This window comes from Planococcus citri, chromosome 1 (assembly GCF_950023065.1).
Source record: "Planococcus citri chromosome 1, ihPlaCitr1.1, whole genome shotgun sequence".
Classification (NCBI taxonomy): Eukaryota; Metazoa; Arthropoda; class Insecta; order Hemiptera; family Pseudococcidae; genus Planococcus; species Planococcus citri.
This window is the reverse complement of record NC_088677.1, coordinates 23,873,392-23,889,354: the sequence shown is the minus strand read 5'-3', so window position 1 is coordinate 23,889,354 and position 15,963 is coordinate 23,873,392. Positions and strand designations below refer to the sequence as shown.

Sequence of the window (15,963 nt, the reverse complement as noted above, 5' to 3'; positions counted from 1 at the left end):
GATAGGACATGACGACATCCAACCAACAACGACGTAATTACTTATTAGACTAAAAAATCTGTATCAACGCAGCCATCGCTCAAGCAGCTACCTTGTTACTTAGGCATAATTTCTCGTTAAGACTTAGACACGGACGACGTTGATAATTATAAAATTATATACGGCCATCCGTATAATGCCAATTTAATGATGAATTTTTCATCATTATCAATCCGCTTCCTTTTTCCGTTTTCTTCCAGAGACGAGTGCAGAAAGAGGGGTGTACGCCGAGTTGACGGCAATGCTACACTTTTATCTGCTTATCTCATCGTATAGTATAATAGTTTTTACCGCCCATCGTGTACCTTCCAAACTTCCAATGGCCATACGTTAATTATGTAATCTGTGCTTTTTAATTGAGTTTTTTTTCATTTTCAATTTCAATTTTTTTTCGTACACGTATCAACTTCCATTAAATAGAGGTACATACTAACAAGATGAAATAATAACTTGGCATTTTCAATACACTCTGGAAGTGGATGCTGCTGTGCTGGTTCAATTTCAAATATCCGATGATTATCTTCTCACTCGTATGTAGGCAACTAATCCGTCGCGTCGTCGTTTCAAAAAATGAAAATTAATCGGCGAAGGTCCATCTTATAACTCTCGTTATTATAACACACGTATATAGTACTTTACATGCAGATGCATAAATGCTCGTTGATATACTTCACAGGTACCGTTTATATCTTCACTTCTTCCGCCAGTTTTTCTGGCACGACCTTGATCAAATCTACTCACGAATTACGCTTCGTAACGAGCCAGCTTTTCACCGGAGAAAGGGCTCATATACACGACGTTGGTGGATACATTTTTTTTCACTACCGAGAGACTAGTTCGTAGGACTGACTAAGCGAGTAATAATTTGCTAACGAGCCAAACATACTTGTAATTTTTGAAACCATTCGACTATACGTGTAATTCGATCTCAGCGTGATACCTATCTCGATATCGAAAAGTCAGATGAATGATTTTTTTTGTCATAGGGCAATAGGCTAAGGCGATGGCGAAAATGAAAAGGCACATTTGATCTTCGAAGACTGAGCAATCACGACAATTCCCCCTTCGGTTTCTTTCTGCTGCAAACATCTCTTTTGAGCTCTGATCTTTTTGAGAAATGGAAAAAATGGGTAATAATTATACGAGTAAGAACAGGCGCCGCTAAGAATTCTACTTCGAAATGGTTCTTGTCACTTTTTCCATTTTTTCTTTCAATTTAGTTTACTTTTCTAAAAGCAAATTAGAAGACAACATAAATTTAACTGGTGTCATTGGATGCATTCCAAATAACTAATTGAAAAAACTCAAAATTCTCAGATGTGAAATGGAATGGAATAAATTCGAACGAGGAATAAACTTCTATAATTATTACCTATAAGAAAATGTCGCCAGCAGTAAAATACGAATCCGGGACTGGTTTTCTCTGCTGACCATTCTTTTTTCAGAATTTGATAATATTTTAAATTATTTAAATCATTTTTAAATCAGCCAGAGAAATACGCTTTGAAGAAAAAATCAATGGAAAATTCGTAATCGTTTTGTCTATTTTTTGTGGGAAATCAAGAAAAACTTTAAACGTGAAATTTTTTTTCTCACTTTTTTGCGAAAAATAAAAAATATAGTGAATTGTTTTTACCCAAAACCCTTCAAATTTGATTAAAAAAAAAAAAAAAAAAAAACAGAATTATTTAGAATTCTGGCAAAAAATTATATTTTTTTAGAATTTTGAAAAAATAGTTGTTTTTTTTGCAATTTTGAAAGGACAGGATTTACTTACATGCAATCGTTCGATAATTTTGGGCGAAAAGCAAGATAAAAGGAAGGAAAGCAAGCAAGATATGTAGAAAATTGAGAAAACAACCTATTGGGTGATTCTTGGGGGGAAAAATACTTTCACTGCAATTTTGATAAAATGTGAGAATTTTTGTAAAAAAAAAAATATATATATATGTATATTGACAGTGCAAGACGATGACAATTTTAGAAAAATAAAAAGTAGGAACTTTTCTTAGGTAATTAAGGGTCAAAAATATAACCACTTTTTCACAATTTCTGCCAAAAAAAAAACAAAACTCGTACAATTTTTGGAATTTTCTCCAAGAAGTTGGCCTTTTTGCTAAAAAGCAAAAATTTTTGTTATTCTAGAAAAAGCGATAAATTTTTGAGGATACTTATACTTGGCGAAATGCAAGATTTGGACAATTTCAGTAGAAGAAAAGGTTTTTTGGCATTTTCCGACAGAAAAAAAAATTGGTCAGTTGTTGAAAAACGGTCAACTTTTAGGAAATTTTGCAAAAAAAAATATGAAATTTTTCAACAATTTTGCTAGAACGCGAGTTTTTGTCAATTTCATGCAAAAAGCCGGACTTTGACAATAAAAAAGTGAGAATTATGGACAATTTTGATTAAAAAGTTGGATATTTTTGAATTTTCTGCAAAAACCGACAATGATTAGCAATTTTTCTAAAAAGTAAAAATTTTTGCAAATTTTTGAAAAAACGAAAACTTTTTCAATTTTTAGCAAAAAGCAAGATTTTATAGAGAGGGCTAGCGGTTTTATAAAGGAAAAAATTGGCACATAAATTTAAATATCAGGTTTAGGAGAAAAACTACCATGACTAAAAATGTTCCCCTTCAAATTCTCGACAATTTAATACTACGCTCGATACCCATACCTCAAGAGGGGTGTCTAAAAAAAGGGGTGGAAAGAGTAGGTGTTTCAAAAAAGGCCAGTCTAATAAATTGATCAAAGTTACCACTTAATATCATTCGTTTTCGCTCCAATTTTTTTTTTTATAAAGTCTACTCACCCAACTATTAATCTTGCCACCGTTGATTGGTCTTCAATCTTCCCCGGGAGTTAGTGGAGGGGGGGGGGTGCTTGATTTTTCAAATAACACACAAGTGAATCATATATTTGAAAAACGAATCTGGACATGCGATATATCAAATAGTATGTTTTCAAGGTCGCTGAATACGAATACCAATTTATTTTTGGTCAACTCCTCAAAGCCCCTCTGTGCCCCAAAAAAGGGGTTAAAATTTTGAAAAATTGTGAAAAGTCGAGTGACATATCGAATGGTATGTTTTCGAGGTCACTGAGTACGCATATGAACCTATTTTTTGGGTCCCACCCCCCAATGTCCCTCTATGCCCCAACAGGGGGGCCAAAATTTCAAAAAATCTCAAAAAGTCGAGTGATATATCAAATGGAATGTTTTTGAGGTCGCCAAGCACAAATCTGAACTTATTTTTTGGGTCCCACCCCACAATGTCCCTCTGTGCCCCAAAAAGGGGCTAAATTTCGAAAAATCATGAAAAGTTGAGTGATAGGTATATCGAATGGTATGTTTTCGAGGTCGCTGAATACGAATATGGACTTATTTTCTGCTTATAGTTCCTCAAAACCCCTTTACGCTCCAACGACAAAACATGGTGTGATCTTTTTCTTTAAAATCTCACACCATTATTTTATAAATAATTCTGAAAATTCATCTTAAAAACACTGATCGGAGTAACTTTCGGTGAGAGAAGGGGGAGGTAGGCGTATTACCAAGGTATTATCGGGATCGCTATTCAAAAAGTTTGAACGCTCATTTTGCAAAGAAAACATTTTACATCTCAAGATTTTTTTTTAAACGCTAACTCACCTTTCAGTTTGTGATTCTTTTTTAATAGAAAATAAAATGGAACTAGAACTTTTATCCTTGTTGTCGAATTTCATCGAAATAAAATGTAGGTATAATCATCCAACTAATTTCTATTTTTAAATTTTGCCTAGGTACATGCCACTCGAAATATTTTTTTATGGGAAATTTAAATGAAAAACTCATATGTAAATTGATAAAATATTTCATGGCAAAAATTAAGACTGACAATTTTAGCATCAATCAGAACTTTTTGGCAATTATTGAGAAAAAATATAGTTTTGGCAATTATGCGAGAATTCTGGACAATTTTGAGAAAAAAAGTACAACTTTTTGGGATTTTTTAAAAAAGCGAGAATTTTTAACAATTTTTTGGCAAAAAGTAACTACTTAATTATATTTTTTCGCAATTTTTGTCTAAACAGCGAATTTAGAAAAAAAATTTCAAATTGAATTTTTCAGTGAAAAAACTACAAACTTGAATAATTTTTTCAAAACCAGGACTTTTTGGCAATTTTGACAGAAGACGAGATTTTTAGCTATTTTTGGTAGAAAACTAGACTCTTTCGCAAATTATTCACTTATTAATATTAAACATTTTTTCTCTTCTCCAAGATGCAGATGCACAGATTTTATCTGACAATTGCCCTCCCCCCTCTAAAAAAAACTTACTCTTGGTTAACTGAAAAGTAACCGAGAACGAGCCCTGTTAATATGAGACTCAATAAAATTATTGTTTTTTCGTTGGTTTTTCTCATCACCAACATATGTTCGAATCGAAAAATCAAATAATTACAAAACCAATAATAATGTGTATTTTTGCCAAAAAAAAAAAAAAAAAAATGTTGGTATTTTCATTTTCTTCAGCGGTGCTGATGAGAAGGAAGAAACTTCGGAGTAGAAAAGAGTAAAGTTAAAAACAATAGATACATAATTCTGCACAGCAATAAAATTTAATCAATTATTTCGAGATACGATCTTCGACAACGATGCATTCATCTTACATATGTGCAACTTCCTTATCACCAGTAAAAATTCTTCCAAGAAGGTGCTAAGGTGAGGAGGAAGACGCAACTCTTTGAAAATACGATAAAACTCGTGATGGCATATCGACCGCATGGTTTTCGCATACCGCCGATTCGAATATGGCATCGATTTTGATGGCAAATCGATCGTAAACTGTCGTGTCGATCGAATTACGAAACAAGGCGTATTCCAGTTCGGTCTTTGGTCGCAAATCATTGGAAATTGCTACATATTGCGACGATAAGCAGTCCTCGAGTAAACCGTACCATATCACACCAATTAATCACCGTACACGCTTTTACCTACATTTTACGCTCAAACTGATTGAGGCTATCGTATATGACGTCACCCACTATGCGTCAATCGCGGCTATGACAAATCATTGAGAGAAAAATTAAAAAGGAAGAAACCACTCGAAATTTTACCACCGATACCGCGTATACGAATAAATACTCGTATGCGAGCCGAAATGAAAATATTACAGTGTAAAATCGAAGGAAAAACAAAAAAAAATCTAAAATACTCAAAATTGGCATATTTTACCAATGAGGTGTTCATCGGTTCGAGAGCGTTACTCAAACGTAAAATTTAATTATTTACGTTCGCCTAAATAACAAAAACAACACACCTAATCGATACAGTAACGCTGTCAACCATTTATAAATCGGTTTAAATTCGTTCTACTCGAATGTGCCTATAACCTATACGTATATTAGGCACGCATTATGACGAAAACTATATAAGAAAACAAGAACAAAAAAAAACCACCGCTGATTAATTGCTTTTGGTTAATGCGTTTCCGGTGTATCTCGTGTTGGTTTTAGACTTTGCAACGTTCACACTCGTATTACTTCCTCAGCTGATTGAAAATTCTCGATTTATTTTTTTTTCATTTTTATTTGCGTATAAAAACTCATCTCCGGCAGGCATCATTTAGAAGATCTAAAAAATGTGCACAAAACTCGTCGCAAGCCTATCAACTCGTGACAACTTTTCCCAAAACCGCGAGATGAGTTTTTCCATCCTAGTCCAGTTTCTCGCATCTCCGACTCTGATCGTATCGATAACCAGATCAACTCGTTCTTTGAGTGATTTTCCAATCGATCTAGTTTCGGAAGGGAAAAACATCACACACACAAGCATAATATCTTAATGTCAACTTCTTTCAAGTTATGATCGAGCATCGAGCACTGTTTACGTGGCTTCTGCAAAGCCGATCGGTCGTAAAAATGGTAAATCAAATAGCGACGAGATAAAGTTGTTGAAAATTCTAACGCATGCTATTTAAACGTGAAATGCTCAATCGACACTTCATCCATAAGTTTATTACCCAATTGCTTTTCTGCTTTATCAATTCGCTGATAAAGAGGATATTTTTATTGCCACTATATTTGTACGGTTGCAATAAACCACGACAATGGTTTTGCAAATACTCTCACTGTTACACATTTTTTTTGAAACCGATTGACAAATTATTTTCAAGTGAGTTATTCAACATATCTTACTCATGTTTACGCGATGTAAACTAAAGGTCGTGCATCGTTTTCGTAGGTCATGGGTCCGATGATATCCCGCAGTTATTTAAGGTGAACAATAAAATGTTATTTTCATTATCATCATCGATATTAGCATTCTAAAATCAAAACAATCGTCACAGTCAAGTTGAAGGTCGTAATGAGATTTTCATCGGGCCGATACAGGTCTGATCTGATGATGCGATGAAGCGCGAAAATTCCGCCTTGTATTGAAAATCACTGACTTCGGAAGAACAGAAGGTCACGAGATTTTTGAAAATTCGCTTGCTCGAGAATTTTTACTAGCTGTTGATAAAGTGATGAAGAACTGTGGGATGAAGAAATAAGTGTTGTAGGATGACACTTCAAGTTTGGGTTTGGGAAAAAAGTTGAGAGCTCTTACTCAAACCCTCCATTTTTGTCATCATCGTCAATGTCTCTTCTAGTCTGCAGGAGATTGCATCACGTTAGTCTAAATTACTTGGATCTATATCTGATGGCATATTTCCATCTTTCATGGTTTTGTAATTGTAAGGTGAGTTTGCTGGTGAGTTGGTAGTCATCATCTCCAACATTTTCTTCATCATGATGTTTTCCCTTGTCATCTTACCCTGTAGGTAAGGTACCAATAACATGAAAATACAATTTTATCATTTTTTCGACCACAATTTCTTGTTCTTCTCCTATTCTTGCTAGGATTGTTTTGTTGATCACAAAGTCCTTCCATCAGAACATTCAGTGGCCTCTAGAAACAGCATCTTTCAAATGCTGGGATGTTCTTCTCGCATTCTGCATTCATAGTCCATTTTTGCAAGAATACATTAGAACTGTTCATGCATAAAAGTGCATAATCCTCTTTCTGATTGTGGCATTACAGCACAAATTTTATTGTTGACCCTAGCATGGCATGTATGTATTATTATACTTACCTACTTATGTTTGTGTCTTGTCTTTTCCAGCATAATACACTACTTCATAGCCAACATGGGTCTAGAGTCTTTCACTTTCAGGCTACAAATAATTCCCGCCAAACAGATTGCAACTTAGTGAGCTTACTGTGTGTGTTTTCGTTTCTACTGTGTGAATACCTTAATACGTGTTATGGTGTTAATTAGTGACTAGTATAGATGCTTTCTTAAACTTTATGCGCTATATAATTCATTTTTTTGTGTTTGATTTTTTTGGCTATGTTCTTGTTCATCGCTTTCTCACAAACTTATGCGCTATAATAATTCATGTTTCAGTGTCCAATTTTTTTTACTACAAGTTCTTGTTTGTTGCTTTCTCAAACTTTATGCACTATAATATAATGTTTGTAATTTATTTTTCTGTGTTTGATTTTTGTGACTATGAGTTCTTGTTCTTCTCCCCTATTCTTGCTAGGATTGTTTTGTTGGTCACAAAGTAATTCCATCAGAACTTCAGTAGCTTCTGATAATGGCAACTTTCATACTTGTATGATGGGATGTTCTTCTCATATCTGCATTCATAGTCCATTTTTGCAAAAATACATTAGAACTGTTCATACATAAAAATCAATCCACATAAAAGGTTGTCTAAAAAGATACTCTGAAACTTGAGTATAAAAGGTGCTAAACGAATTCTGAGTCAGGAAACAGCCATTACAAACCAAACGACTATTTATTAATTAATAAACATAAGCAATTCGAGCTAATTAAATATTAAAAATCAATCAATCAATCAATTGAGGTTGTCAGGTCCGGAGTTCTGGCTTGGCTGGAACTTGGATGGGTGATAAGTGATCTGTAATAAAAATAACGGCTTTTGAGTACACACAGGTAATACTCATTGATCATGCAAGGCTCGTAAATAACTTGTACATAATCTTTATCACTTCTAAAAGACCTCTGTCTCAGGCCACACAGTCAGCCACGGCCAACTGTGGGGATGCTTCAGACCTGAGTGCGAATAATTGACCCGTGGTTCACCCATCAGTGTCAGTATAACGGAATGATCTTCAACAGCCAACTAGCAGCGTTGTAACAGCGACGCCCTAGGCACCAAACACAAATTTATCTGAGAGGACCACATCATCGTCTATATGGCTTGTCACACATACTGCATAGTGGTACCCCTTTGAGTCCCCTCACAGGGTCCTGACTCACTGACAAGATGTACAATGCACGTATCAAATGGTGACTACTGTACTAATCACAATCACTGTCCCAATTAAAATCATATCTACGTACATTGCATGCGCAATGCACCAAGATATCATTCAACCAACTAAAGCAAGGCATATGTGACGCGGCACGACAAAATCAACCTTCGAGCTGAAAACAAGTTTTTGAGTTATGGGGGGTTAAAGTTTTCAGTCTAGTTCTGCTCATTTAGCGGAAGCCCTTGCATTCTAATCACGTTCTCCAGTTAAACTGAGCTAAACATAGTCTTGGATAACGTTTCTTGTCTGTTTTGTGTGAATATCACTGGGTGAAATGGTTATTTACATTGATACAGGCGGCTCAGTCGTGATTTCACTCATTTTTTCTATTTTTTAAAAATTTGTTCATTATTTCAATTTTGAAATCGATCTGGAGGCAAAACAAAGCGTTCCACAAGAAAAATACATCGAGCACAGTTGTAGAGAATTAAATTTCCAAAAACCTATAAGAGGTTTATTTTTCTCCAAAATGCATAGTTTTTCTGTTTTTCTCAAAAAACAAAAACCTCATGATGATTACTATAAAATTTCTGTTTTTTGAGAATAACGGAAAAACTATGCATTTTGGAGAAAAATAAACCTCTTACAGGTTTTTGGAAATTTAATTCTCTACAACTTTGCTTGACGTATTTTTCTGGTAGAACGCTTTGTTTTGCCTCCAGGTCAATTTAAAAGTTGAAATAATGAAAAAATCAAAAAAATCAAAAAAATGAGCACATTTTTGACTGGATTACCCTGAATGTGGAGCTATGCAAATCATAGGGACTTCTGGGTGGTTTTAAATGATTTTTGAATGTCTAGAGTACCAAAAATCCGTCAAAAAGTGAAAAATAATTTTTTAGGTCCGAAGGTCGATTTTGTCGTGTCACGTCACATATGTGATCATCCGCGATAAAACTGACCATCCGTCGCAAAAAATTGAAAAAATTTTTTTCGCGAATTTTTGTTCCCTAAACCATTTAAGGCCCAAAAATAAGCGAAAAAACATTTTCAATTTTTTGCGAGGGATGGTCGGTTTTATCGCGGACGGTCACATATTTTAACACTTAAAAGTTGACTTAAACTCGAGTCCCGTAATCGTTGACATGTCCAGCCGCCGCGGCTGCTCTCAGCCGCCATGTCTACAACTATGGGGGAATTTTTTCAAAAAAATTCAGGCTGGCGGCTGTCAGCCGCCATGTCAACGATTACGTGCTAAACAAGTATTTTATGTATTAGTATACTCAGTAAGATTTTTTTTCTCGTATCTAGTCAACATGCCTAAATTAACAGGAAAAACTCTATCTAAATCTTAATCCAAGTCTAAATCTAAATACCCTTCTCCTGCCAGTACTCAAGGAATGTAACTGCTTCATCATCAAGTGTCCCATTTAATTTTCCAGGATTGATTTTTCCTAATAATTCACACTCAAATAAGTGTTTGTCAGTCTGAACATCGCCGCATTCACACAGATCATCATCAGCCAACTACCATCTATGAAGGTTGTACTTAATCGTGTCACTCTGTTCCTCAATCTGTTAAGTGTTTTCCACAGTCCATATTTCAAATGTTCTCCGCTTGGTAGGGCTTTCTGCCTAGTTCTTCCCTCAACACCTGCATTCCATATGCGACATCTACCTTCAACTGTTTTCATGAAACTGTGTCTAGATCTGAGGCGGGTTTCTGCCAGTTCTTCATATCCATACATAGAATGCAGCGGATTTTTTAGCATCTTTGTCTTCTCTACTATGGATGCAACCTCACGTCTGACTGCTGGTGGGGCAATTCCACTCAACTCATATAGGTTATTCAATGGTGTTGGGTGTAAGCACTTGGTCACCAATCTACATGCTTCGTTTAAGGGTACATCAACTTTATGTACTTGCATGTGCTGAACGACTCCAAACAGGGCAGGCATACTCCCCCACTGAATAGCACAGTGCCAGTGCAGATGCTCTCATAACTTGGGGCTTAGCTGAAAACTTTGACACCCCCTGGCAGCCTTTAATAAAGGGCTAGAGGGCTGCGATTTGCGCCATTGGTCATCCCTTCAAAAGGTCTTTCCCTCTTTCCACAGAAAAAGTTTCAAAAAAATTGCCGACCCCCCCCCCCCTACCACATCTTGGTCAAATTGACGTGGAACCTAAAGTCACTTTTTTCAGAAAAATTTGGCTACAATGCCTGTTAAAAAGTCATAAACCCTTCAGTGTCTTCAATAGTATAACAATTCCAATACTACATCCTACGCCGTGTTCATGAAGATGAGAGCAATCGGTTGCAACTGCAAAAGAGATGATGCCCTCCCTCCCACCCACTCACTCCAAAATGCTATCAACTTTTCTCAACATGTGTATTGAAAAACCGACTTACGCCACCTTCTACATAACAAAGTATATTCACGCAAGTTCTCTTTATCTATAGCCGGTATTGTGTAATTTGAATTTTTATACATTTTTTCGTGATATTATAAAACCTAGCTCATGACTTTTTACGATGCGTTTGCATCGCGATACGAGTATAATCGCGTAAGCACAGTCATGCATATAATGTTAAATGCGGCGAACACGCGGATAAAGTTCATTTGCGAGATATTTTTCATCTATACAGTCTATACCTGCGTATGTATACACGTGATTAAACGCGACTCTCGACGCAATCAATTATTCACAGGCGTTTCGTATTAGTACGTGTTAACTATCGGGAAACAATGTCCATTCGATGGCGAATTGGATACAGTTTTGCTTCAAGGAATTCACTCTGCAGATATGTACCAAGCGAATCGTTAAGTATAAAGGGTACATAGGATTTTTTTCGCTTTTTTACGTCGTCGTCGTCTTCTTCGTCGTTGTCGTCGTAATACTTACATATACATTCTTCAACGCTGGACGAACGAAAAAAAATTTTCAACACGGGTAGCTCGAAGAAGCATCCGCGTATAAAGGCTAATTTAGGAACGTGTGGTGCGGTAACGTGGGTAATGATGAAAAGAAGAGTAAAAAATCAATGTCACACGGTACCTGTACCTGTATATATAAGTTATATTCGTAGAACTACATACACGAGAGTATGGTATACGAAGTCTACACGAGACTAAATGAGCGAACACAAAACAAAATAAATAAATAGAACGTCCGCAGCACGATAATATATCCTCACGCTTGAGTAAACACCTTGAGACGTAATTATAATAAGTACTGGCTTTTATTACTTTTTTTTCGTACGAACTTCCAGAACGAGGAGAAGAGTATCGGCGCATCTATTTTGTTAGATAGGCTACATGGTGAAGAATCGCACGTCCTTCTAGCACCTTTTTGTATTCGATGTGTTGCATATACATACTTACAATAAAAAAAAGACACAGAGAGGCACTGACTTTAACAAATGTAATGCCACCATCGACCATCCATTCTTGTTACCATGTTAGATAATTCGCCGATGACGATGCCACCACAACAACAACCATCGTCCATCAGCAACCAGCGTGCGATTCATTGTGTAAAATTTTCTTTTTATCAAAATCCTATTAATTGGTAGTTAACTCTAAGGTGTTTTTATTAAACCCTTTAATTTTAAACGTCTCGCTTGATGTATAAGGTTTTCGGAAACGGTTCAAAACTGCAAGCTCTTCTCTTCTGTTCTGTTCCCACTTGACAAATTGACATTGTGTGTTTGCTGCTGCCTGTGCTGTCGTCTGGCTGGATGGTAATTTTATGGACACGGATGGATGGAAAGACTTTGGAAGGTTCGTGGTACTGGTGCGATGACAGTGTATGTGTATGAGGACTGAGGAGAGAGTATGTGACCGTGTGATGATCGTAAACGGGTATGTAGATTTATCGATAGTTAATACGCTTAATTGCCGTTTAATTATGATGAATATCATCGCCGCTATTAAATGACCGTCGCGATGCGCAGTCGATCTTCTTAATGGGACCATGTGTGTGTAGTGAACCTGTGTGCGATGTGTAGGTACCTGTTTGATCGATCAAGTCAATAAAGGACGAGTGTGTTTGTTTATATAGACGGTTCGTTTCGTTTATCAGTTTATGTACAGAACGTCTTCAGAGGTCGTGTTTGTTATGGTAGCGAGAAGAAAGTGTTTTCGCTACCTATTTTGTTTGTGGATTTTTCTTCAAAATGAGTAGAGTCTTTACGTGTCAAATCGCCGAAGTTTTTGCACTTGGGGTCTGCCATTTTTAAAAATGTATTTTTTATGTGATTAGACCTCGATGAGAGATGAAGAATGGCGTAAATCGCGATTCTCGTAGTGCATTTTAAGGGATGATTGAGGTGGTCAAAGTTATGACTCACGGAAATAGGGATATTGTAAAGTTCAGCTGAGATCAATTTTGAATACGTTCAAGTGGTACACTTTTGGAACTTTTACCAGTTGGACAGCCTTTATAAAACAGCGTTTTGAAGATGTGATAAAAATCAGTGTTGCCACCTTTTTGAGCACTGAAAATTGACTGAAAAAGTTGAAAAATAATATTTTGCGATGGCGGCCATGCTCATAAATTCTGAAAAAATTACCCTAGTTACAAATTTTTATGCTGATTAACAGATCAAAAAATTAGTGTGACTTTTTTCGTATTCTAAATTTGAGAAATTTCAAAAATGTCCAGAAAATATACGTCAATTTGCGCATTTTTGACCTTGAAAAGAAAGAAAGAAATTGTATTTTCTGATGAGATTGTACAAAGAAATAATATGTACCAAGTACCATTTTCCACATCAATCTTGAAAGCATTCCTCAACTTTCGATGGTTTTTTAGACGTCACTTCTGGACTTCTTCACCATACTTATTTGAAAGATTCAAATTTCAAAAATAAAAAAGCAAGATTTTTGCAGGATACTTTATCAAACTAACACTTTAGCATTTCTATTTCTTGGAGGGAGAGAGGAGGATTTCCAAAATTCACATCAGAGATTTTCGCGTTTTCGAATTGATCGATTTTTAAAGATTTTTTTTTCGACAGGGGACAGAATCCCAAAAATACCTTAAACACTTCAAATTTTTCAACTTTTTCAAGCAATTTTTTCAGAATATCATTTCATGTTATCTAACGGATTTTTTTTTGGAAAAAAATCAACACTTTTTCACCATCTTCTTTCAACCAAATTTTCAGAAAGCTCTCCACTCGACCCCCCTCCCCCCCCCCCAAACACATAAAAAATCAACAACACAATCAAATTTTTTACAGGAAAATTTTCAAAAAAAAATTGAAATTGAAAGAAAATTAGCATGCGAAGTAATTTTTAATTTCAATCAAAATTAAAAATTGTTGCCAATTTGATCAAAAATATTTTTTTTTCAATGATTTGAAGGTTTTTGTTGCACGTTGTAATTTTTTCATTTTTTTACTACCTCTTCGACTACATTCACTACTTTCACTATCTGTTAGATACCAGAAACACCATTTTTTTCAACTTTTTTGGCTATTTTTTAGAGCTCAAAAACATGGCAACCGTGATTTTCATCACATCTCTGAAAAGCCCTTCTGTAGGCCCACAAACTGGTGAAAGTTCCAAAAAAGTACCACTTGTGGTTCCCAAGTTGACCTCAGCTGAACCAGGGGTGGACTGGCCTATGATATTACCCGGCGATCGCCAGGGGCCTCGAAACACCAAGGGGCCCCCGGAACCCCATGATTAACCAAAAAATTGATAATATATTCACGTTTGACCTTTTCTAAACATAAATTTTTGCAAGCTTTTGCCCTCGTTCCGTTTGAGCCTATATTTACTAGTCTTTTGTTTAAAAATTTAAATTTCTAATTAATTATTACTTATTGGGTATTCAAGTTCTAAAATTGTGAAGTCAAAAAAATACGACTCATCACAAAAAACATCGCTTTTTCCTTCTCGAAGTACGAATTTTTGAAAGCTTTCGCTCTAACTCAGCTTGGACCTTTGTGTTATATTTTTTTTTTCAAATTGAACTTTGAAAAAAATCCATTATTCAAATTTTTAAAAATATCTAAACCTAACAAAATACACTTTTAACCTGAAAATTGTTTTTTTTTAATTCTCGAAACAACTTTTTGGTCTGTTTGCTTTTCATTTTCAAAATTAAAATTTTTGAAAACTCAATATTCAAATTCTAAAATTTTTGGACGCAAAAAATGAACATTTTTTTTTTTTTAAACACATTGTTTTCCACTTCTTGATATACGGATTTTTGAACGCTTTTGCCTTTGCTTTGCTCAAGCCATTTTCCATCTCTTTCCTAAACTAAAAAAATTCCATACTTGAAACGTCCATAAATTCAAAAAAGATAATAACAGTTTTTTAATAATCCTTAATTTGAGTATTAAGTATATACTGTATCAATTATTAAGATTGTCATTTTCATCTCCTATTTCATTTTTGAAACTGGTGATTTTATTCGGCAAAATTGGTATTTTTTTCTTATACCAATCGGCTAATTTCCAGTCATCCCCCTCCCGAAAAACCTCTATTTTTGTTCATGCCAATTAAACTTATTTTTGGCGAAATTGAATTTTAAAAAGAAACAAAAATCAATAGCACAACTGGCATTCAAGTATCCAAACCTGAGAAAAACAGGGAGGAGGAAGATTCTGAAGGGGAGAGGATAAAAGTTTGAGGGCCCAAAATTTTGAGGGTCTCATTCAGTGCATCCTCCAGGGGCCCCCAATCCACTCAGTCTGCGCCTGAGCTGAACTTCATATCACTATTTTCTTCAAAACTTCGAGCACCCCTCATCTCTCCTGCAAATGCACATTGAGAACTGCAAGCTGCGTCATTCATCATCTCTCATAAAGGTCTATTCGCGTAAAAAAATATTTTAAAAATCGCCGATCCCAAGTACAAAAATCTCGGCAATTTGACATGAAATGACTCAGTTTTTCAGGTACCTACTATACTAATAGTACCTAACCTAAATTTTTCTACTGTTTACCTAGCCTATAATATTGCTCATGTCTAAAACATAGCAGTTTTACATAATAACAACTGACAACATTAAACTTTTTTGTGGCAAGTTCGTCGAATTTGTTATCTTTTGCTAAACTTTACGTCAATGTCTACGTACGGTACTTACGTGCAATTTTTTTAAAAGTACTCTGATAACTTGAAATACACAATAATGTACATATGTACTGTCTATTAATATATGTAGCAAATCGCATTGCATTCGCTGTACAGTGTAGTGTACACATAGTTAGAATACACGTATCAATTACAATAATTGCATTATCAGTCGACTTTGTGCAGTGCGAACTTGTGTAGGAGATATTTCCGTAGTTTCTTTTTTTTATAATGAATGGTTTTTTTCTGGTGTATGATTTCGGAAACGTTTGAAATCATCGAAGGATGTAGCATGTTAATTCTTCGTGTAAATACTCTTCATGTACTGTACGTCCATAAATATTGTACTATAGATATAAATGCGTGTTTTACGCACAGAGAAAAACAAAAGGTAAACACGCGTATGACGGGTTATGAGTTATTAACCCGAGCGCGTGCTTTTTATTTTTATACCAAATGAGGAATTGCACTTGGAAGATACGTATTTCTAGTTTTACATGTTTTTGAGTAGGTATTCTTCTTTC

General features: G+C 35.3%; 1 protein-coding gene and 1 long non-coding RNA gene across 4 annotated transcripts in view; one reads left to right on the top strand and one right to left on the bottom strand.

Moving 5' to 3' along the window:
• Positions 1-15,963, top strand: part of LOC135849965 (Na(+)/H(+) exchange regulatory cofactor NHE-RF1-like) — a 52,678-nt gene that overhangs the window by 21,562 nt on the left and 15,153 nt on the right. The window contains exon 3 of one of the 3 annotated variants that reach the window (XM_065370635.1): positions 7,186-7,549. The exons of the other annotated variants lie outside the window; for them this stretch is intronic. Coding sequence (XP_065226707.1) covers positions 7,186-7,341 — 156 coding nt within the window. The 3' untranslated portion in view covers positions 7,342-7,549. Of the gene's footprint in view, positions 1-7,185; positions 7,550-15,963 lie in introns of those variants that run through there. 3 annotated transcript variants of the gene reach the window in all.
• The window catches only part of LOC135849966 (uncharacterized), a 37,620-nt gene continuing 29,505 nt past the window's right edge, over positions 7,849-15,963 (bottom strand). Inside the window, exon 2 of the long non-coding RNA XR_010559631.1 lies at positions 7,849-7,990. This is a non-coding gene — a long non-coding RNA (uncharacterized LOC135849966). The remainder of the gene's footprint in view (positions 7,991-15,963) is intronic.